The sequence below is a fragment of the Zeus faber genome, assembly GCF_960531495.2.
Source record: "Zeus faber genome assembly, chromosome: 16".
Taxonomy (NCBI): domain Eukaryota; kingdom Metazoa; phylum Chordata; class Actinopteri; order Zeiformes; family Zeidae; genus Zeus; species Zeus faber.
In genome coordinates, this window is record NC_137202.1 from 8,543,770 (window position 1) to 8,568,601 (window position 24,832).

Here is a 24,832-nt window from a genome sequence, read left to right on the forward strand (position 1 = left end):
CCCGCGATGATTTTCAGTTCTCCGACAGCGACACGGAGAACGATAGCGATGCTTAATCTGATATTACTCCAGACTTGGCGAACATTTCAAACGGCGGATTTCAAACTTAATGTGACGATGAAACTGAGTATTTTCAAGAACCACCGGAGGAGACCGACGATACGTCCATTGTTGTAACAAGGTTGGTGACAGATTTTCAGATTTCAGATTTTCTGAGACTCATAATATTGATAGACTCTACGTTTTGTTGTGTTGTACGCGGTGTTTCACAAATGGGCAGGTTCTGATTCAGAATGTTCATTGGTCCAGTGTGCGGTGTAGACACTGTAGTGGTTCACGTTTACGTATATATTTATCTATACATATATATGTACTTTCTTACCTGGTAGATATCTGTGGATTTGATTGATAATTTATCTCTTTGGTCCCGATTACTTTGCCTGATTCATGAAAAATCCGAAAAAAATTAAGTCCACAAGAACTCACGACTATGTCGAGTCGAATCCACTTAACTGTACGACTGAGTGATGTGTTCAAGATCCAGTGAGCTGTCGGAAAAATAGAAGCCGTGCAATCGTAATTACTCAGAAATACCACAGTGTTTTTCTTATTTCATGGAAACGTGAGTTATTGAAAATGTAATTCAAGGAAGAAGGTCACCGCTAAAATTACACAAGTTCGACTACGATCGTAAATCTCCGTGAATACGCAAACCTGCATAAATATGTCATAATTGATGCACACGAGACCCAATGTCACCTGCCATCACTGAGACTGCACATGTACTTACACACAACAAGGTAAGTTATAACAATGACAAGGTTTGGTCTAAAGACAAAAACTTTTTTTTTTTATAAGAAACGTCATCTATAAACAGTTTCCTACAGCTAAACGTAGCAGATTTAAATGACAAGATAGAAAGTGTTAAGTATTGACAAGTTTTTCCATAATAATTATAATGCTAAATTAATGTTAAAGTTCCATAAATGTTGTCTGCATTATAATATAGATAATATATATAGGTAATTGATTAAATTCAGTTTTCCAATTGTAGATTATTAATCAAAAAAATACAATGAAGTAGTAATTACAACTAAGATGTATTTATTTTATTTATAAAATAAAATGTATTTCAAGATTGTTCCAGATGCCGATAAATAGAACAGAAACTCACAAAAACTAAAAAAGTGTAACACGTACCTAAAATGAATAAACTGGATCCTGTGTATTGCTGCCTGCAGCTATATATATATATATATATATATATATATAAAAAATTTTTAATTACTATTACTGTTGTTATTATTATTTATTCTTATTCTTATTCTTATTATTCTTATATTATTATTATTATTATTATTATTATTATTATTATTATTATTATTGGAAACAATGGCAATAACATGTTCATCAAGAAAAAATACCAAAATACAGAAACCGCTGCAGTTGTTTGAGGCTGAATTACCGACTGCACACAGAATCCCTCTCAGACTCGCAGCGCATGCCAAAAACACTTTTACTCCACAAGAAGAAAAAAAAAATCGAGTCAAGCAGTGTGAAGGACACATGCGTGAGTCTGCCGTGATGAAAGTATAGCGAGTCTGGTCGTCGGCTGAGTCACGCTTTAGTCCGTTGCCAGCAAACATCAAAAGGGGAAGGTGCTGAAGTGTTTAATTCTACGTTTCATTGTCAGAGTGAATTTTGCCGCCCTCGTTTAGGGCAGTGAACCATTTGGGAGGTGTTTGGCTGAATGTTAATACGCAGCTACAAAGCCTCTCTGCGGGATTACGTTCATTTCTGTGATGAAACATAAATATTAACATCTGCATTTTTTTTTTGTTTATTTATTTCGATTGTCTGGTGGTTGAACGTGGCGGAATGTAATTTCGAGAACGAGAGCTGTGCTTTGCATTTTAGACGAGATTGTGTGTTCTGCATCGCCCATGCAAGTGGACTCCCACTCGCTGGACGCGGGAGCTTAATTCATTTTGGCACAATGAAGGATGATCACCACCACCCCTGCCATACAATCCCTTTCTTTTTTTTTTCTTTTTTTAGCATCGCTTAACACTGAAAAGACTGCACGCCTCGTTTGTTTCATCATCCTCTATTTTCTCTTTTAATAACACTATTGTGTAGACTGGACTGTTGTTTTAGTGGTCCCGCCGCACTTTTTGGGAGAGTTTGTCCTCATTTCCCGTCATTTGAAATGTGTCCTTTATAAGTTCATGTGATGACGGGTGATGAGTCCAGTCTGAAGTTATGAACCATTACTTCTAAAACATGACGTTGATTTGGCGCTCAGAGTAGCCATATCACTGGTGGGTCAGCTCGCTCGGTGCCCGGGACTTGTATTCCAACCAATCCAAAGCATTTTTTAACTACGTGGTAATCGACTAGTCGACGTCATCTACCAGCAGTCGATTTATGGTATTAACATTGACTAGTTGACTAGTTGACTAGTCCATGAGTCTATAACCAAGCTAGTCTTGCCAGACGCACGGAAAAAACACTGAGCTGGGGCCAAGCTGCGCAGGATTATCTTGTCTTCCAGACTAAACACGGTACAACCACACCACGGGCCCTTCTGGCATCTGTAGCCAAGGTTCAGCTCCCCGGGCGGAGGATGTAGAATAGATATTAATTGGGGGGGCATCTCCCCCGCGGTTGCAAACCTGGCCTGTTCTGCGGTGTTCCCCTGTGATGTTCCCACTACCCGGAGGCACTGTCTGATCCGAGTATTAGAGGCAGAGCGACTTTTTAAAGAGGTGACAGGGTGAGTCAGTGGCACTCCTGCTGCGCTCACATCCGCCTGTGGAGCTTCTCTCGCACACACGCACGCACGCACGCACGCACGCACGCATGCACGCACGCACGCACGCACGCACGCACACACGCACACACGCACACACGCACACACACACACACACACACACACACACACACACTCATGCACACACATACACACACACACATGCACATACTTGCATCCATTCAGTTACTGGTCTCAATCAGATACGCAGAGCTTCCTTCATGGAGAAGGTCAGTGATGAGCAGCTTTCACCATCCCACACATTATACACTTTGAAATGCTGGATCCCTTCAAAAAGCTCAGGGGCTTCATTCCACAACACTGACAAGTTAATCCAGCAAGCATGTGCCACAACTTGGAGTCTTTATAAGAATTAAGATGAAAGAATGAGGTTTTGTGGTGTGTCCAGAGTGCTGTGATGTTCCAGCCGGTTTAAGTGAAAACTTTTACCATAAAGCCAAAAGTCTCTTGTCTTTTTACTACAATGTTTCATAATTAAGTTTTGGATTTATGCATTGTTGTTCTATCCCTTGGGATTTTAATATAAAGTGTATTTGAGCATTGTGGAAAGTGCCATACAATTAAAAAGGGCATTATTATTATTATTATTATTATTATTATTACTACTATTACTATTATTGATAAAAATAATGATAAAAAATATATATTAATATGATAATCGTTGTTGTTATTATTATGGTTATTATTAATAATAATCATAATTATAAGTTCTTGTGACTATTTAGGATTTACATTTAGAGTTTTTCGTGGTATTTAGTTAAAACTACATTTTCACTACATCTAGCTATCTGTGTAGAGAACCATCCCTGCTTGAATCTTGGATCTGTAGTTCTGTCACTGGTTTAATCACAGCCCATGGTGTTACGTTTGTTAATCTTGGAGGAGCTTTCTTCGAATGAGAAGATTACACAGTGGTAACCTGAAAACCTGGAATTACTTTCCATACCAACGCCACACGCCCCTTCAATGGACCCATGTATGTTCTTGACACAGTATAATGGATCCGAAAACCAAAATGCCTTAAAAGGACAACTTCATGTCCTGCTTTGGGCCTTCATAAATCCTGCAATCATGATTTTGTAGTTTGTTCTCAAGAGATAATGTTACATACTGTATTTAGAATCTGTTTATCAGAATAAGAGATGCACTGATTTATTGGCGGTCGGTATCGGTATCAACCGATATTCGCCTTGTTGACTGCCATTGGCCTATCGGCAAATAAGATGACATTCACCAATGGCAGTGGCTGGTGTATATCTGTTGTGTCACATCAGTTTTGCACTGGCTAAACATTGCAGTGTTTCCCACACATAGCCGATATTAACGGCCGCCAAAGTATATTTGGTGACCCATTTTAGCATTTTTTATTGAATTTTTTTATCTGTCCAAGAGAACGACACCATCTGCGCTCAATTAACTACTGGACTCGTTCTCTAGTATTTCGTTTGAAGACGCGGGCACGGCTCTCTGCTTCAGGTGGATTAGAAAGCGCTCCCAGGAGGAAGTGATGTTGCGTTCACGGGAACTCGGAAAACTGTAATTCTTGTCGGTAGTCACCCTCCTTGACAACAGTAGCCTACCCAGTATGATTGAATTTTTGCTCATTCAAAGATAGTGTGATGAGGGGTTGAAAGACTTTAAAACAGTTTAGTTATCTTTTATATTATGAAAATTTTTTTTGTTTCCCTGGCACAAAAAGGGGAATAAATGACAACAAAAATGAAATAAAAAAAATAAAATAAAAAGGTAATGGCACCGACTATCGGCCAATTTGTAATTTTAAGCATCGGTATTGGTATGGACCAGAATTTCTAAATCGGTGCATCCCTAATCAGAATTTATTTATTCGGCCAAGTACATTTTCATATACAAGGAATTTGTTGCTCTGAAGATTGGTGCATTGCCCTGCAGATATATAGCATCAAGAATGCTTAACCGTTTGAAAAAAAACCCCACATATACAAAAATAGCTCAATATACCAACGAAAAAATAATAAAAATAAAAAATAGCCAAACATACAAAAATATACAGAATATACAAAAAGTGATTATATTAATTAATGGGGCTAATTGACAGTATGGGTGACATATGAATTTTTTTTTTCACAAAGTCACAATTGGGAGAGAATGTAGGAGTTCTGAGTTGCAAAAGTTCTGATAGAAGACTTTTTTATTTCTGATTTTGTTGCGTAAATGATCTCCCATGCCAACCTGACTGACATGAAGAAGTGGAAAAAATAAAATAACCTTCTGTGCAAAGAAAATATTGATTTTCTGCGGTTATTTCCCAAAATAGACAGTACTGAGCATTTTGAGCATTTGGCCCGGGTCCCTTTTTCAGTAAAACATTTGAATTTTCTGACATTTCATTTTCCTATACTAGGTGTTGAAAAAAAAAAAAAAGCCTCTGGTTCCCGTTCCATTAGGAAACACGATCTGCCGTCCCCTTCAGCAGCATACTGCAGCCCTGGATCGGTGATAACCCGTTTGAAAACAGAACGGCCGAGTTCCTCTGCTTCCTCACGGCCGCTCTTATCACTTCCCCAAGCTGCGTGTTGAGATGCCGGGGGTGAAATTAATCCACTATCTCTTAATGATGGTTTTTTTTCATCCTCTTTCTTGTCTTTTCTGTTTCTTTGCAGTGAACTTCGACCATTTCCAGATATTGCGGGCGATTGGGAAGGGGAGCTTTGGGAAGGTAATGTAGAAACCTTGTTCTCTTTCTTTCTTTCCTTCTTTCTTTTAGTTTTTTCTTTCCATCTTTTGACAGAAAATCTCAACTTGCAAAGCCAATCTTTAATAATCATCAAGAACTGCTTAGAAGTCTATCTATTTTATGACATTTGTGGCCATGACCAATGTCTCTCTTTCAGAGTACAACCGCACTACTGTATGTTAAGATCAACATCACAAGTGATCATCATTGCTTAAGCAAGAGGGGGATAAACAACAAAAGTGAAACATAGAAACAAACTAAGTATTTGACAAAGCACAGATTGTGTCAGTCGGAACAATTGCCATGTGCCATGCGCCATAGAGGCCATGGCCTCTATGCGGCATGGCAATAAAGCAGGAGGAAAGATAATACCTAGTAACCGGGGGGTGTTCAAGGGAGTGTATGAGGCAGCTGTTGGATGTATCCACTTGTGTGTGCAGGAGATTGTTCCCCAATTAGTGCTGGTGTGTGAGGTCAAAAACTTCTCATAGTGCCTCAGAGTAGCAGAAAGGCTCTGCAGCCACCCGTGGGCGCTGTAGCCGCGACACCACGCGGTTGCAAGAACATTCTGAGCCCAAAGCACCGCAACCACAGAAGAACCCCGTACCCGCAGAGAAGCCAAGAGCGCATAGAGCAACACCCACGCACACCCTCAAGGGCCACAAACCAGTGCCCAAACGTACAAGATGAGCCCGCAAACCCGAAGCACACACACAACTCTAACCCTATTTCTTTCTATTTTGATTTCTTTCTCTCTCTCTCTCTTTCTTTCCGTTCAGTATCTCTGGCTTCTAGGTATTTCCCTCACTGCATTAGCCACAGAGAAACCTCTTTTCTCTGAAGATTCAGCAGACGCAATCTGGGCCGAGTGTAATTACCTTTTAGCTCCCATCGCACAGCGGTGTCTGAGCGACAAACTGCTTTCTTTCCATTTAAAAAAAAAGATTTTTAAATACTGCTTATACAGAGTAGCCCCATGTTTTTTCCTTGAGAAGACAGTGTCTCTGGGGAGAAGCGATTTACTTTTCATCTCAGTTTCTTTCTCGCGGCCTCTCGGGAGTAGGTGACCCCTTATCATAGCCTTTTAATTACCCAGCGATACCGAATTCTGTGTATGTGTGGGTCTGTGTGTGTGTGAGTGTGTGCGTGCGTGTGTGTCCATGTGTGCGTGTGTGTGTGTGTGTGTGTGGGGTGGGTATCATTTAAGGCTAGTGTTTGTAGTCTGGACATTCAAGATTGCATTTGAAAGATTCTTCTGCTTTGAATAGAGAATATTTGCAGCAGAACTGTTTTTTGTTTTTATTATTAATCAATCTATTTATTTTTAACCTGTGCTGTCAGCATGCTTGGCATACAACACGTATTTGTATGCCATTGCATGTAGGACAGAGTTAGTCTGCAAGTGGAGTTGAACTTTTCAACCTGCAATGCAACTCTGTCCTGTGGATATCCTGTAGGATGACAAGAGCACCGTTTTTTGTCACACAGAACCACCACCAATCCCCCTCTTTGGAGAATCACCACAGGTGAAGCAAATAAACGTAGAACCAAACAACAACATTTTGATGGAAAAACATAAACATGGAAACAAACAACTACATGTTAAAACAAACATCGAGCGACATGTATCAAAAAACAGATTTAATTAAGTCCAGGAAAACTGGAACCGCAACTGGGCACGTGGCCTCTTCCTGTCATAGTTATGGCAGTAAATGAGGAAGAAAAGGAAAGGGATGTAACCAGGAGGGTGTTGGGTTGTGTTCAAAGCAGGAATTGGTGGTGTGTGTGTGTGTGTGTGTGTGTGTGTGTGTGTGTGTGTGTGTGTGTGTGTGTGTGTGTGTGTGTGTGTGTGTGTGTGTGTGTGTGTGTGTGTGTGTGTGTGTATGTGCGCGCGCGCGCGTTTGAGTGCCAGGCACGACCGCAGGCTGGAAGCCAAGTCCTGTGCCGTCAGACCGACACGCCCCCCGAACCGCCCGAACCCGCTCGCCTGTGGGGCGGGCGGGTTCGGGACCCACATGCCAACCCGCGCAACGCACAAGAGTGAGGCCCACCCCGCCCCAGCCGACCAGACACCCCACCCGGCCACTAGCCCCGAGCGCCCATCCACGTAGCCGAGTGTACTCAGCAAGAACTGGGGTTTGATAATGACTTTGATTTTGGCTAATGTGTGCATTTGTGGTAAGTGATGAATGTGTGAGCATGATTGCACCAGGTATGAGCAGAACGCTGTCATGCTCTGGAGAGAACAAAAGCGTTTATTAGCATTTGGGCTCCAAAATATGGTGACTAAGACATTATCACATCATCGTCTTTGCTCTTTTACAAAACACAATCTTCCACAAAACAAGCGCCTCTTTTATACAGCAAGTCCTCCCCAGTCGCTGAATACATTTCCATCTGAATTTATGTAAATTCTAGTTATTGCTTTGTTACCCTCAAGTGGCTGTCACTTCCCTCATGGTGCTGAGCGCCGGCTTCTGCTAGACGTAGAATTCATTCAGAGCTTCAGAGGCGAAGGTAGAAGCCCCAAGCTTTCCATCATCCAGGGTCCGAGTACCACCGCTTTCAAATAACCTCTAACACCTATAATAACTGGTTACTTTAAAGTTGTATTTGTCAATGCACAACATTACAGAGGGTGTAATGTAAGTGAGGCATGGATGAACTATACTGGATCGGCTGTGCCTATAATATAATACATTTTATTGATATAATGAATATAATATGTATACAGGTACTCCTCACTTAACCACCCATTTAACGACATTTCAGACTAATGACCAGCTCTCTAACCAGTCGATATTGTGCGCTGAGTACAACACTGCGGTGTGCGCGCTGTGCGCGCGCCGTCTCAGCGTCATGCATCTCATCACGCATCACCGTTCTCAGTTTCAGTCTCGTTCCTGCAGTCTGTCAGTATTCACTACAGTAGCGTTCGCAATCGACACGCCCCTTTACACGGGTCCTCACTTATCGACACATTCGCTTAATAACCTGGTTTTAGGACCGCAACTCGGTCATTAAGTTAGGAGTACCTGTATTGTACTGTATTGGACCAATATCTGGTACCTAAGTGACAACATTAAGAATTTGACATTAGAAGTTTGATACGTATGTGGCAATTTATATCGATATAATTTCGGTATTGTGATATGAGATATGGTATCATCTCGGATTTTGGCTTGTGTAATATCACCATATAGTTAAATGTTTTAAATGCTTCATAACAGTAAAGTAACGCAATTATATAAACTTAATGGACTGTTCTGGCTGTTTTAATATACATGTCTATGACCTGCTTGCTCATAAAATCGACATTACTAATGATTTTTTTTTAATATTCCATGTGTGTAAATATCTTCTGAAAGGGCCAACAATAGTCAACCCCACCAGATATCGCCAAATTATCGATATTGAGGTATTAGTCAAAAAACATTTAATTATTAGCTATGCCCCTCTAATATTGGGGGCACATATGTGCAAGCTGCTGAGATACAGTTTGTCCTCTGCGGATAGTGTCTCTGTGTTACTTGGCCCTGGGAGGTGTCACTCCATATTTATACTGCTTTACCATAATTAACTTAGTACCAGTGTCATCACTCTGTGTGTGTGTGTGTGTGTGTGTGTGTGTGTGTGTGTGTGTGTGTGTGTGTGTGTGTGTGTGTGTGTGTGTGTGTGTGTGTGTGTGTGTGTGCGTGCATGCGTGTGTGTGTGTGTGTGTGTGTGTGTGTGTGTGTGTGTGTGTGTGTGTGTGTGTGTGTGTATGTGTGTGTGCGGGTGTGAGAAGGGCAGAGAGAGAGTGAGAGAGGGAAAGAGATGAGTGTGATAGACACCGTATGCTCACACCAGAAGCAAGGGGACGAGAGGAACAAACCTTGACTTTGGTTCCTACCAAACTTTTGCTCCCAAAATGGAGGAGAAGCTGATTGTAGCAGGAGCCGATTTTACTTCATTTCGAACTCGTCCGAAGCTGTCTCCAGACAGCTCCACTGAATAAAGCTGAAAGCCCCTTTAAACCAACCAAATCTCAACTTGGCCCTGACAAGCTGTGATTGGGCCACTCGGACACCCATCATATGCCCTGCCCCCAGTATATATACTGGGTCACCGCCTGTCACACATCCTCTTTGCTTATTCAGCTCTCCACTGTTGGAAGCAAGCCCTCTATAATGAAAGAAAGACAATTAAGAAAAGAATCAGCTGCGGAGCTGAAGACATGTGTGGGCTGCGGCGCTCACATGACCCCCAGGGATTCTCACCGCACACGCGGAGGCGGCGCTGTCTGACCCGTTTCTCCGCTTTGACTGCTCGAGTCTGCTGTTGGAGGTCATCCGCCGTCAGGACGACATCTTCTGTCTCCTCCCCAGTTGCCCCTGTACTGTCGAAAGGCCTACGAGCGTCTTGGAGGAGGGCTAAAAGGAGGAATTGGCTCTCCTGTCCTCGGGCCTTGTTTCGAGGCTGCGCTTGCCTGTTGTGCCTCCTGGAGCGAGCTGTGGTGAAGCTGGGGATCCCTTGGGCAGACCCTAAAAGCGCAGCTCGGAGTGCTTTCCGGAGTTTATTCAGATGCAGGCTGGGGATCGGACACCCACGCCTGCATCCCCTTCCGGTACTGGAGGATTTCACTAAGGAGCTATGGTCGTCTTGGGGCACTCCTCAAAGACATGCTGCCCAATCCAGGCGTTCAGCCAGTGGTCGACCCTGGACACCGAACTGGAGTAGGGAAACCTGGCGATGCCCCCCAATTGAAGAATTTGATTTTATTCGGGCAGCTACCGATTCGAAAAGCCTCAGTTTCCGTCCAAAGCTTGTCGGCTAATCTGGCGGAGAAGTCCTACAAGGACGCGAGGCAGGCTCCAGCACTGCTCAACAACATCTACTTACTGCAGGCCTCACAGGCCAGGCTCCTATGGAACCTGGAGGGAAATGCCACCCCAGAGACCTACGTGGAACTGCACAAAGCCACCATCTTCTGCCTCACGATGACCAACGGTGCAGCGTGGGACACAGGTCATGTGATGGGTTTTTTGGTGGTGATGCAGTTGCACCTATGGCTGAACCTATCTCAGATATCTGAGAAGCAGAAGACCAGGCTCCTGGATGTTCAGGTCAAGGTGTCTGGCCTTTTCAGGCCCATTGTGGACTCCATGACCCACAAGTTTGAGCGGCATCAGAAGGAGTGGTGGTATTGAAGAGCTTCATGCCCTGACAGACCCAGTCCCCACGCCGTGGTCCTCACTGTCGGGATCCAGACGGCCCCCAAGCACGTCGGATCAGCGCATCGCATTCAGGGCAGGCAGAGTCCATCCTCAATGTATACCTTGAGGATGGACATAATGGAGTAGGTCATAATGGAGTGGATGGCAAGCCACCGGGCAGTCACACATTGGCATCCAAGTTCATGCAGGGCACGTGCCTGCTACGCCTGCCATCGCTGTCTCCAAAATGGGATTTGGTTTTGGTGTTAAATGCTTTAACGAAACCCCCATTCGAACCCCTCCAGTAGGTAAGATTCAAGTTTTTGTCATTGAAGTCAGCACTGCTTCTGGCACAAACGTGTGGGAAACCTTGCCGCATGGTCTGTCCAACAGTCCTGCTTTGTGTTCTCCACTGATAATCGGAGGGTTAAGTTAAAACCCAATCCGGCTTCTCAGCCCAAGAACATAAAAGTGGGATTCAAATCGACCACGATCGCTCTCTCTTTGCTTTCTCCTCCTCCCTTTAGATCTGAGGAGGATGAGAGGCTGCATCCTCTGTGCCCTGTCCGGGAACTATTGGTCTATGAGGAGCGCACGCAAGCTGTACACCAGCCTGACCAGCTTTTTGTCTGTTATGGATCTCACACAACTCGGAAACCGCTGTCCAAAGATAGTCTCTCTATCTGGATAGATAATGATCTCATAAGCCTATTCCTCGGTGGGCAGGGAGCCCCAGAAGTTCTTAAAGCGCATTCGACTAGGGGTGTTGCTACCTCGTGGGTGTTGTTACGAGGGGTTTCGGTCGAGGAGATGTGCGTTGCTGCTTCTTGGGTTACCCCACACACCAGATTCTACAGTCTCGACATGACGGCGTCAGCACTGTCGCAGGCTGTTTTGACAGCTGCCAGGTGTTAGCCTGCGTGTAGAGTTACACTATGTGGTTGAGAGTGGTAACGGTCAGATGATAAAAGATAAGCTGTATGCTGAATCCCCAGTCATGAGCATGGCGAAAGTTCTTACTGGTGTCCTCACTGACCAGCTCGCTCAAGAGCTGAATAATATGTCAGAGGATGTATGACAGGCCCAGTATATATACTGGGGGGTGGGCCATATGATGGGTGTCTGAGTGGGCCAATCACAGCCTGTCAGGGCCAAGTTGAGACTCGGTTGGTTCAAAGGGACTTTCAGCTTTATTCAGTAGAGCCCCCTGGAGACAGCTTAAGGCATAGCAAGAACTCAAGTTCGAAATGAAGCACAACCCAAATGTTACCCCGTGCTTTCCGATGTGACATTTGCAGAGACTTAATAAAAAATTAAAAAAACATGTGTGGAAGAAGATTTGCATGGTAGTTGCAATCCCTGGTGGGGTTTAATTATTTACATAATGCACTGAAGTAAAAACGTGAAAGGCCAAGTTCGATTTCTGTTGAAGTTAAGTTCCCGTGGAGACTGTCCCTATACTTCCATTATAGTTCCATTATTGTTTGAAAAACATTTCCCATGTACAGTATGATGTGATATAGCACAAACCACATGATCCGAACGCATGGGAATATTTTTTGAGAAGTTAATCTGCCATATATAACATAATACAAGATATAATAAATATAATATTATATATATATATATATAATATGACCCCCTCCTCCCCTCCATCCCATATAATTATCTTTCACTTCTTTATGGACATTCTGTCTCATTCTGTCTCTCCCTCAGAAAATTGCGATGTTTAGTTTTTGTATTTTTTTCATCATTAGTTGAGGACTGCAAGAGAAAATGTAAAACTGTTAGGGAAACCTACAGAAGAGAGAGAAGGAAAGAGAAAGAGAGGAGCAGGAGTGGTGGGTAATGTTGCATAATTAATATATTATATGTTATATTATATTTTATTGACAATGTAAATATCTATAAATAATAACCGTGTCACTGAAAAATAAATATATTTTCAAACAACATCTAAATAAATGAATGCAGTGATGTGCCCATGAAGTGATGATGGTGTGCACTAGAAGCGTACAGATCGAGTGAGAGAACGAGAGAGAGATAGAGATAGAGTCGTTGTCTACGACTACGACTGTGAATCGTCCATATTTCACTCTCTGCATCGCGGGGAGACCATGAGGGTGTATGAATGCAGCAGCAGCAGCATCAGAGTGTCCGTGAGGATAAAATTGGTGCTGGTCAACGTGTCCTGGGCAACGTGTTCAATTTCCCGGACAAATTGGCGAGATTCCGGTCAAATATTATCTGTGTTTATTGAGCTTAAAAACAATTAATGAGTGGGTTATATAGATAATGACATCATCAAGGCATGTAGATGTATAATATTTTGTTATTGAATATTCAATATAAAATATGTCCTGTCAGTAAACGCCATTTTAAAAATAAATAAATAAATATAAGAAATATTACTACTTGAAATTAAATAATTTCCATTCGTGACGCTGCGCTCTGTCTCCGCTCGGTGTGTGTTTACTGTGTTTACAAGCGCAACCTGTCCACGGGGGAGGGGCCGGGGCTTAGTTCTATATTGACAAACGTGATTTGTCAGAGGTGAAAGGTCAGCTTTAGATCGTAAAAACTGATTGGCTTTCCGTTGCAACTTGCCGAGCGCGGAAATGAACAGATCTGCGGAATCTTTGGAGGGAAATGATCGAATCTATTTTATTTTCATTCTTATTATTTTATTCTATTTTATTTTGACATCAAGGAAAACAATCTGGCGATAACTATCATTATCGTTTCGTCTCCCGGCATTTATTCAAATTCTGCTTGGAGGGAGTTATTTTTATCGGACATTATGACCGGAGAGATTTAAATGTGTCGGACTTCAACAGATTTTCCTGGTCAAAAACCGGCAAATATCGGATAACAGAAACGCTGAGCAGCACGTGGTGCGTGGGGAGGCGATTACAGATGGGCAGGGACGGCGCCGGGGGGGATTTGGGGGAGTTTTTTGGAGGGTGAGGCGGTGTGGCAGGTTGGATGAGATGAGAAAGAGGAGGAAAGGAGTGAGGGAGCAGTCTGCCTCTACGACTCCATCTCATCCATCTCCTGTCTATAAGTGGAGCTTCTCCCTCTCTCCCACTGTCTCTCTATTCTCCTTTGTTTACTCCCTCCTTCCCTCCCTCCCATTGTACCTTCCTTTCCTTTTTTCCAGTACAGTTAGGCGTCCATTTGCTGTCTCAAGTGACTTTGTGACCTTTTTAACAAAGTCTCTTTTCTAAAATGTGTGGTCACTCTGATGAATCTAGGAAGAGCTCTCTTTCTGTTTTTCCATACCTCTCTCTCTCTCTCTCTCTCTCTCTTTCTCTCTCTCTCCCTCTCTCTCTCTCTCTCTCTCCCTCCTCCCCTCCCTCTCTTTTGCTCCATTTCTCTCACTCCCTCTGCCAGGCAGATTTATTTTGGCATGTCCTCTCCTCCTCGTCTCCCTGTATCGGTCTGTCTCTTCTCCCCTCCTTCTGGTGTCTCTCTCTCTCTCTCTGTTTCCATCGCTCTCTCTCTCTCTCTCTCTCTCTTTGACCCCCCTCCGACCTTCTTTACCCTTCTTTTCGCCTCCTGGCGTGCCCAACAGGGGAGGGCGTCTTTGGGGTGGGATGAGTGGAGGGTGAAGGCTGATCCGTCCGCGGCGTCGGAGGTGCAGAGACGGATGGCCGGTATACAGCACCGGGCGAGGGATCATTACCTGCTGCCTCTTGCGTCTTTCCTCACTCTCTTTATTCATTTTTCTCTCTCTCTCTCTCTCTCTCTCTCTCTCTCTCTCTCTCTCTCTCTCTCTCTCTCTGTCTCACACTCACACGCTTTGTCTTTGACTCCTGCTTGTTGTTTATCTGTCACCACTCATCTTCTCTCCTTCTTCTCTTTACTGTCCTTTACTCTGTGTGTCTATCTTTGTCGTTTCTCTCTCTCTCCCTCTCTCCCCCTCTCTCTCTCTCTCTCTCTCCCATCTGCCATTGCCCTGCGGGGCTCATTAAAGCATGTGAGAGAGGCTAGATAAGGGCTGGGTGAGGAGGGTGAGCATCCAGTGACCCCCTCCTCCCCTCCATCCCAGTCTCAACCCCCCCCCCCCCACGCCGCACCCCACCAACCCCCACCACCCATTATCTCCATACGGTGACACCCGTCACTGTTCCCGCCGGGATTCTGGGAGTCGGATTGATGGACGGAGCCGCCTTGACAGCCGCCTCAGAGGGAGAGGGAGACAGAGCTCCGCACAGGTGGAGAGAGATAAAGAAGGAAGAAAAGGCCATGGCAGCAGGGGTGGGGAGCACGGGGGAGGGTGGGGTGGATGAAAAGTCAAAAAACAATGGACGGCTGGAGGCTAAGAGTAAAAGCAGGAAGAAGGGGTGTAAGAAAAGAACTGCCACACCGAAGGGAAAGGAGGAAAAGGTCAAGAGAGAGTGAGGTCACTCACCCCTGTGGGTGGGGTCGGCGGGTCTCACCTGCACCAATGTTCAGGGACTCAGGTGGTGATTTGATTTTTAGTGGAGTTCACAAAAAATAATTAGAGTAAGGGTTAAAGGTAGAGGCAGCTGGACTCATTTTGTTCCATAGAAGAAATAATGAGTGAAATACCAACCTGGAAATAGTACAATGGCAGCCATGTTGCCTCATAGCAAGATCTGGGTTCAATCCCGAGTGGGTCCTTTCTGTGTGGAGTGCACATTCTCCCCATGTTTTTCGTGGATTCCTCCCACCCTAAAGTCACGCATGTCAGAGTTAGACACTGCCGATGGCATTGGCTCTACATCTGGAGTTGGTCCCTGCCCGCTGCTCCAAATGCAGAGGACAAATTCCCCCACAGGGACCAAGAAAACTGATTATTTTTCTTCTTAAAGGAATATATCTGATTTTTAAGTCTAAATGAATCCCTGTTTTCTTCTCACCCCTCACATAGTATGTAAGTAGGTTCCTGCCATTTCTCCATATTGGACACGCTGCTCCATACGCCCATCACGAGTTCAATGCAAGGAATGGGAGACAAATCCACAATCTGCGTCCAGTGCAAAAACTCACTCCACATTTCGGGCAAAGCATTAGAGGAGTTATTTTGAAAAAAAGAAAAATTCGGTTTTATTGCAAAATTTTCGGTTTGTTGGGGCTATTTTCATTGCTGTCCCTCAGTGTCGTTGCTGGTGTTACACTCAAATAGGTGACCTGCCGAATTGTGTGACGCTGGAGATGACTGCTTTTAGAGGAGCGCAATAACCAAAGAAAAACAAACTTTTATAAGAGATGACCCATATCTCTCTTTTCTGTACCATACCTACTGTATGCCCTACATGAGGGTTGAGTGTAAAACAGGAATAAACATTATAATTATAATCCATACACCCATCCTTGAGAAAATGTCTCCACAGTTCCACAAGGAACTTAGTCCGCAGCCTTCGATTTGCCTTGAAATGTCTCTTTCAAAAAAAAAAAAAAAAAAAAGTCCTTCAGCCCTAGCCATTCTGACTGCTTATCCACAGATAATTCCAAATGTATTATATTTGTGTCCACATTATTATTATTATTATTTTTACCATATACAGTATGTTCTGTCTGCCAAACCACTACAGTGTGAATATGTGACAGAATCAGAATCTTTTAAGTTGATCCAGTATTGATAAAAATTGCATTTCCTAACAGGTACTTGTAACTGAATAGTATGCTATATTTAATATATTTGTAAGTACATTTTAGTGTTAAATTGAGAAGTCAATTGTGAAATCGGAGATCTAATATCCGTGAAAAACGAAATAAAATAATGTGTTAAAATGTTCTTCCCCCATAACCCCCACAGCATGCTACAGACCCGAGCCTAGCCACCAAAGTTCGGCTATACCTCGGGTCCATACTGGTCCACAACCCATGAACTCCTCCATTAACTATGTTGAAATGGACTTTGAGTGGGCCACATTAGTCATTCTTCTATTAATCCGTCTTGCTCTCCATTTTACTTGGCGATGATGAATGGTTGTTTACCACTGAGTTCAGGGGGAATCAGGATGGGAGAAAGGAGGGATGTTAATAATAAACCTTGTAACAGGGATGTGGTTCCCCGGCACGTCACTGCTCATTTGCATACTGTTAAACTCTGCCGAACTCTCTCTTGTTGCCGAAGTCGCTTTTCCCCCTTGACTCCGCCCTCTGTTGCACCTGGTCGCTTCTGTGGTGGAAGAGCCATTTTTGAGATTTTAAAAGAAGTTTGGATGGAAGCCACACAAAGCCAACACCACATCATATATACAAATATATATATATATTGAAAAACAATATGAAAAAAAATAGCAGATGAGAAGACTAATGGCCAGTTAATGCCCGAATAATGTAAAAAAATTAAGGATAATGTTAACCCACTTTTGGTTGCTGTTTACGCAGTGTCCACAGTGTCTATACACATTTTTTATCTATAGACTTTTTTTGCAGCTAATATATTTTCTTCTAATTTAGTATACACATGTTCACAATTGAATTATCTAATGAAATAATAATAATAGTGAATAGTGAGTCGCTGTACGCTACGACAGTTTGATCGGGAGATTCCGTTCCACGCGCAGAAATCTTTGATGTGATGTGATGCACGGCCCCATGGAGAATGAATTGGAATGCCGTTGACGGCATCATCCACGGATGATTTTCTCTCGGGATAAATCGCTCGTTTCTTGCTGATTAGGTTTAACGATACCGCTGCAGATGATGCGAGTCTCGCTCTGATGTGGAAAGTTCAGACCAGCAGTCTTATCAGTCCAGGAAGCGGGTCTACTGCTCGTCTGTGGAGGAGCCTCGGGGAGAAACAGCGCCGTGATGTCGCACATCAAAGACGTGCTCCCTATGGTGTTTTTTTTTTTTTTGTTTTTTTTGTAAGCATTGAAAGACATTTTAAAAGTGCTCATATTAGGCATTCTTATCAAGGGGGAATTACACAGAGTGCTGTAGTAGAATAGGCTTTAATTGCGGGATAACTGTTACAATATTACTATATGCGTTTCAAGCGAGTGATACTCATGTGAATGTCTGATACTGTTAATCTAATCTCTGTTTAATACAGAGTATGCAGAAGCTAGTGGAAATCCATGGGTGTAGGCTGGATTACACAACAAGACCCAGAATTCCATTCGAAACAGCAACAATTTTATATATACCGTATCAACTTGTTTATTGACCACAGCGACCTACACTGGCTGATTGAATACACCCGGGCTGCCTTTCACTTCTTGCGCGTGCCTGAGCTTTGTATTCTTGAGAGCAGCGGACCCCGTCACCAACAATGGAAACATAAGACAAATGCATTGAGTTGCTGTTTCTTATAGGTTCCAGATGATTCATATAGGGTGAATATCAAATATGGGATTGTCTTTTTTTTTTTTTTTTTAAATACTCTTACAGATAACAACTTTAAAAATGGCATTTGGAACGCCTGCCAGAGGGATGTGAATCATCAGGCAGGAAGCATGGGAATAAATGTATTAAATACGATAAATACCATGTCACATATACTTTGGTTTACCCGGCGGAGGGAGCTGACTATATAAGGTGACAGAAGTACAAGTCAATATTAGTTTGACTCATTATGCTACAGAACAAGATATCTACAGTATTAGATGCCATTTATTTGATATTCATTCATGAAATATTTAACTATATAGTAATCCTAAAATAACTGAAAAAGCTTCCAGCATTTTTCTTTTTTGTGTCACTTTTTGTGTCGCTCCCTCCGCGAGTGAATAATAATCCTTATTATGTGTATATTCTTCTCATTTTACACACCAGTGCCCTCAAAGTGTGTGTAAGCACAGATCCTCTTAAAATAAGTTTGTTTTTCACAGTGTGTCCCCCCCAGTGTTTATATATATATATATATACTGTATATATACTGTATATATTGTGTATATTTATACTGTATATGCATATGTACTGTATATATGCTTAACTATATACTGTATGTGTGTGTGTATATATATAGTATATATGTGTGTGAGTCTGTGCCGTGGGTTGGCGACATGGCGAGAGTTTTTTTTAAACACACTGAACAAAAAGGCTCGCTGGCAAAAAAGATAAATGATAAAGAATAATGAGTTCGAGCGCAGGAGTAATGACGTTCCGCTCTGGTTCCTGGTCGGCTGACGAGCCTGTGCGCCGATCTCCTCTGCAAGACAGACATTCATTATGAAAGCTCCCTGCCCCGAATCGGACCAATCAGCGGCGCGCGGGCGCAGATTTGGCCGACTTGGCTGTGCGGTCGCAGGGAAGGAAGCCGTGCTGCACCCGCGTCTTAATCACGTCCCTTGGTCTGCCATAAGTTATATAAAGGTGGTGTAGTATAAGCAGACACACTGTCTTGGGTCTAGTTAATTGGGGATCAGGGGTGGCTACGCCTGTTGCTCGTCAGAGCAATTAACGAGCAACAGGTTTAATCACCAATCCGCACACACACAGGAGGAGCACTTGTCATGACATGTTTTCATCTTCTCCGTGATTGTAACATCTGGCCCACTCTCTAAAATGAACTGGTACATTTTAACACCATCGAATGTGCCTCTGTGTCGGAGGGCCCTGAAAAAGCCACTCAGGTGGCGTGTTGCAGGCTGAACTGCCACAATATATATATGTGTGTGTGTGTATATATATATATATATATATATATATATATATATATATATATATATATATATATATATATATATATAAAGCTGGCAGCCTCATCAAATAATTTAAATTTTTGCTTTTGGACTTTGCTTTGGCCTTTGTTGCCTCTTTTGTTCTGCGGCACAGTGGGGGAGCACTCTGTTCCACAGGTCTCTATTGAGAGCCACTTCCTCCCAGTTGTTGCGGTTGAAGCAACACTTTCTCAGGTGGGTTTTGATGTTGTCTGAATCGTTCTGTCACCCTTGGGTGCATTGCCCTTCATTGATGGTCATGATGAAGCTAGGGATGTTGGCTTCCTCCAAGACGCTGATGTTAGTTCACCTATCTTCCCAGCTGACCTGAGGATCTTATGGGGTGGTCGCTGGTGGTACTGCTCCAGGGTTTTCACATGTCTGCTGTCGGTGGTCCAGCTTTTGGCCCCATAAAGCAGGGAAGAACTACCGCTTGATAGACGAGGAGTTTGGTGTTGGTCTGGATGTCCCGATACTCAAACACTCTCTTCCTAAGCCTAGCAGCCCCACTGGCACACCCTATACAGTGGTGAATCTCAACATCAATGACTGCTCTTATGGAAAGAAGACTGCCAAGGTAGGTGAAGTGATCCACATTTTCCAAGATGTTTTTGTCCACACAAAATGTGGGGGCTTGTGAGGGTTTGTCAGGTGCTGGTTGGTGTAAAATCTCTTCTTGAAGTTTAGATCAAGTCCCAGGAGCCGGTAAGCTCTGGCAAAGGCATTCAAGATGCTCTAGGAACTAGGGCGGTCATCAGCATACTGGAGCACCATGATGGTGAAGGTGAGCACCTTGCTTTTTGCATTAAACCTGTTGAGATTGAAGAGCCTGCCTGCCACGTACATGAGTTTGACTCCCTCAGGCAAATTTTGGCTGGTGAGGTGGAGGATTCCATTGAAAATGACAAACGGGGTCATTGCAATGATGCAGCCCATTGTCCACTCTGAACGGGGCTCTCAGAGCAGCCATTGTCAGCTATCTTTGCAGTCATGTCCTCATGCAGAAGACACTCTTGAGAAGATCTTGAGATTCTTGTCTGTGTATCCGATCTTAGAGAGGGCAGAACAAAGGGCAGCCAAGTTCACAGAGTCAAAGGCCTTTGTGATATCGATGAATGCCATGTACAGCGGTAAATGTTGTTCCCGACATTTCTCCTATAGCTGAGAAGCTGTAGAAATCATGGTGGAGGTTCCCCTGGCAGGACAAAGGTGCATTGTGACTCAGGGAGGAGCTCTTCTGACAGTGGCAGTAATCAGTTGGCCAGTATACGGGTCGGTACTTTGCCTGTTGTAGACAAGAGGGATATCCCTCTGTAGTTGCTTCTAAAAGACTGTGACAATCAGGGCGTCCCTGAGTTCGGCAGGGATTTCCTCCTTGTCACAGATCTTGCCAAGCAGGTTGTGGGTGACAAAAAAGTCCTGGACCACCTTCTTCGGGTGCTGGAGGGTCGCTCCTGTGCTCCATGATGGGTCGCTGAGGTATTTGATGGTTTACATCTCAACTATGGTGTTTCGATTCAAGAGCTCTTGGAAGTGTTCTTGCCACCTGGAGCTGGATCTGGGATCTAGGAATGATTGTAGTTCTTAGAACACCATTTTGGGGAACCTTTTGAGCCCCTAATCTGGCACAGCCTAACCGGCATAAGAGGAACCATCAGTAAGTGCACAGTGATTGGTCCAGACGTCAGTCCACGGTTCCTTTAGATGTATTTATTTAATTCATCTTATTTTCCAATGTTAATGATTTAACGTGCGCCCCGTAATCCCTCTGCAGTGTTTCGCAATGCACTTTCGTAAGGCACGGGCGAAAGTCGAAACAAACTTTTAAATGATGTCTTGGAGATTTAATATGAGTGAAGATCCAGAGACTGGATTGCTTATTTCTATGCTCAAATTTGTTCAGAAAAAGGTTTTAGTGGACTGATAAGGTGAAATAAATACACAGAACCCAGAACTCCAAAGCTAAAATCCCATTGGCTGACATCATTTCAGCACCGCTTCATAATTCCAGGGCGATGCGAACACAACCAGAAAAAAAGCCCTTGAAGGTATCTAGTTCTCGGGGGACCTCCCCAGTTCCTGGTTCCCCTCAGGGAGTCCCCAGATTTGTCCTTCATCAGGGTTTGTCCATCTTTGGAGCTGAGGGGAAGTAGGCCTCGGTAGCTGGGTATATATACAGCCTTGGTGGCATTGAAGAAACCCCTGGTGTCAACTGAGTCAGCAAACCACTGGATTCCCAGGGCCTTTGCCATCCACCATTTGTTTTTCAGTTCTCTCACCCTGCCTTGGAGTGGGCCTGTCTTTTGGCCCTACAATTGATGTCATTCTGCCAAAAGCAGAAGGCTTTCCTTTTGGCATCACTCAGATGTTCTATTTCGGGGTCGTTTTTGTCGACCCAGTCCTGATGTTTCCTGGTCTTGGAGCCAATGGTGTCCCTGCAGGTCTCAAGTATTGTGGTCTTCAGAGCATTCCAGTGTTCCTCAACCCCCTCAGCATATTGTTTTGGGAGTCTCTCAAGTAGGGTGTTCTGCAGATGTTGGACCTTGTTTATGTCACCCAGGCTTTCGATGTTGAGTTTGGGCAGTTCAGTTTCTTATGTGTCCTTCTTTTCCGCATTAACCAAATAGTCATTGTAGAACGGACCAGGCGGTGGTCTGTCCAGCAGTCATCCACGCAGGTCATGGCCCTTTTGATCCTTGGCCCTGACAATCACATCCTTTATGAGATGCCAGCGCTTTGATCGGGGTGCATCCAGGATGTTTTGAACTGGTTTCTCTGGCGAAACAGGGTTTTAGTGATTACAAGTTCATGTTCAGCACATTTTCGATAATATGAGGACTCCATTGGAGTTGATATTGCCAACACCTTCTTAACCCAAAGTGCCTTTCCAGAGCTTGTGATCCTTTGCCGAACCTGGCATTGAGGTCCAGAGTAGGAGGATCTTGTCTTCCTTCAGGATGTTCAATCGAACACAGTCCAGAGCGGCATAGAAGGTCTCCTTATCTTCTTCCTGTGAGTCCAGGTTTGGTGCATAGGCCACATGGTTGCTCGAGAGTCTCAGGCATAGGGTCATGAGGCACTCATTGATGCCTACTGGAGATTCTGAGATGTGGGTGTTGAGCCAGTTTTTGATGGCAAATTTAACTCTGTGGATTCTGGGTTTATCAGCCGCTTTTACCATCCAGAAGAAGGTGTATCCACCTTTCTCCTCCTTCAGTTGCCCCTCCTTGGCCAGGCGGGTTTTGGACAGGGCAGCAATGTCGATCTTAAACCTTTTCAGCTCCCTGGCAATAATCGCAGAGCTTTTCGGTCGATTGCTGGAAGCACTATTTATGTTTTTGCACATTCCAGGCTCCAATGTTCATTGTTCTATGTTTTCAACCGCTATGAGGTGAACCCACTGGATGCGGTATTCCAGTCAGATTTTAAGGAGGCAGGCTATTTTTAGAACACCTTTTCTAGCCCCTTCCTCATGTGGGGTGAGCAGAGTGGATCCTCAAAAGGGCTGCTCAGCCATGGCTGCAGCTGCCGAGATGCTCTCTCTGTCTCGGTCCAAGAGCAAGGTAACTGAATCAAACACCCACTGCCTATGTGCCAGTATCTTGCTAGGAGCTCCCAGACTTGTCCTGCTCCCATCACAATTCCCTGATCGCCATAGAAATTGGTTAGGGGGGTTCGTAGGGTTGGGGGGGTCCACCGGGAGAACACCTGTGCATGGAATCTTTTAAAGTGGGGAGACTGGTGCACAGGCAGTCTACACACAGTCCTTGACATAGAGAAGGCCAGATTCCAATGGCATGTTGACCAAGACAATTGGGTGCCCTTCTTTGCAGCAGCCTTCTTCCGCCTTCGCGACCGTTGTGGTGCTCCTCCCAGCTCTACATCCTGACACTCTGATCAGCTACCACCTTCCGCCATTGAGGACTTGGTTGGATGACACTTCATCTGTAACCTCCCTCTCGACCTTCCCGCCATGGGGTGACCCTACCAGGAGCATAGCTCCAGGCGCCATCACTCTCAGGTTCTCCAAATACAAGCCTCTCCAGCGTGTCAAGGTGGCGATCTCTGGAGAGGAAACACACACACACACACACATGCACGCACGCACACAAGCACACACGCACGCAAGCACGTACGCATGCACGCACACACACACACGTCACAATATAAAGCCTAACAAGTGAGTCAGTTTGTGTGAACTTATGCTGTATATTTGCACAGCAACACAAGATGCCCCCTGGATGTTCAGTATGTCTGTCTTTCTCTCTCCCTTTTTCTTTTTTCTTTTCCTTCTTTTCTCTCTGTTCTATCTGTCTGCTTATCTTTTATCTATCTATCTTATCTGTCTTTCTTTTTTCTCTCTCTGTCTGTCTTTTTGTCTCTCTCGCTCTCTCTCTGTCTTTCCTACCTACCCCCCTCCTCTCTCTCTCTCTCTCCTCCTCCGGCGCTGTTCTCCTCTCCGTGTTGGACCGTGTGTCTCAGCCAGAGGCTTTTGGTCCAATTGGCACTAACCTGACCTAGAAAACACAGAAATCTGAACCGTCCTCACTCAGATCACAACATTTAACAGCCAATCCTACTTTTTCTTTTCTTTTTTAATGGTCTTTCTTTTCTTCCTCCCCTAAACTTCTCTTTTTTTCAACTCTCCAAGCCATTTCATCCCAGGAGCTTCGGGCCTTTCAACAACAATTGATAGGGATGCTAAGTTTAGCTTCAGAACTGTAGGAGGCAGGAGAGGAGAGGGCAAGGAGTTTGGGGAGAGGAGATTTGGGCTGCGTTTGGAAAAAAAGAGTATTTAGAACATGAAAATGTATTTTATTTATGCAATGTAAGCAAATACTTAATAATAACAGGAAAATCCCGGGCTGTAGTGTACTGTAGTGTACAATTAATTTCCATGCTTTTATATTATCCGGTAAATAAAACACTTGAGACATTATTAATTAAATGGACAATTTAATTAGTCAATTAATTCATCAATTTAATATTTTTTAAATAATTCAATAATTTAATAATATTTAATAACTTAAACCTATAAACATATGAAAGCATTTTATTGAATTGTTTTAGAAATTATTTATTTTAATTCCTTTTAAATCAATTGATTTAATTCTTTCTGTGGCGTACTTTGTCCCCCATAGTAGTGTAGTGTAATGATAATGTGATATATGTGCTTGTTAATGGAAAATGCAAAATAGTGGTTATAATATACAGTAAGAACCTTTCTTATTATGTGTTTTTTTTACTTACATACTGCCCATATGATAGATTAATTCATTTTTTTGTCTGAAGTCAATAGCTCTTTTGAAAAGAAAGTAATGAGCTTCTATAAAGCTCCTGTCTGGGGGTCAGACAGGTGATTCATCTCTTAGCGTCCTAATTGTGCTCCTGGGATTCTTCTTCTCCTCGAATTCTACTAAGACCTTATCTCTTAACCTGGGGACAC

The 24,832-nt window shown here is 43.6% G+C and overlaps 1 protein-coding gene across 1 annotated transcript in view; it reads left to right on the top strand.

Annotated features, from left to right (window-relative positions):
* The window catches only part of stk32c (serine/threonine kinase 32C), a gene marked incomplete at its 3' end in the record, with an annotated part of 106,898 nt that overhangs the window by 37,235 nt on the left and 44,831 nt on the right, over nucleotides 1-24,832 (top strand). Inside the window, exon 2 of the mRNA XM_080016725.1 lies at nucleotides 5,476-5,531. Coding sequence (XP_079872851.1) covers nucleotides 5,476-5,531 — 56 coding nt within the window. The remainder of the gene's footprint in view (nucleotides 1-5,475; nucleotides 5,532-24,832) is intronic.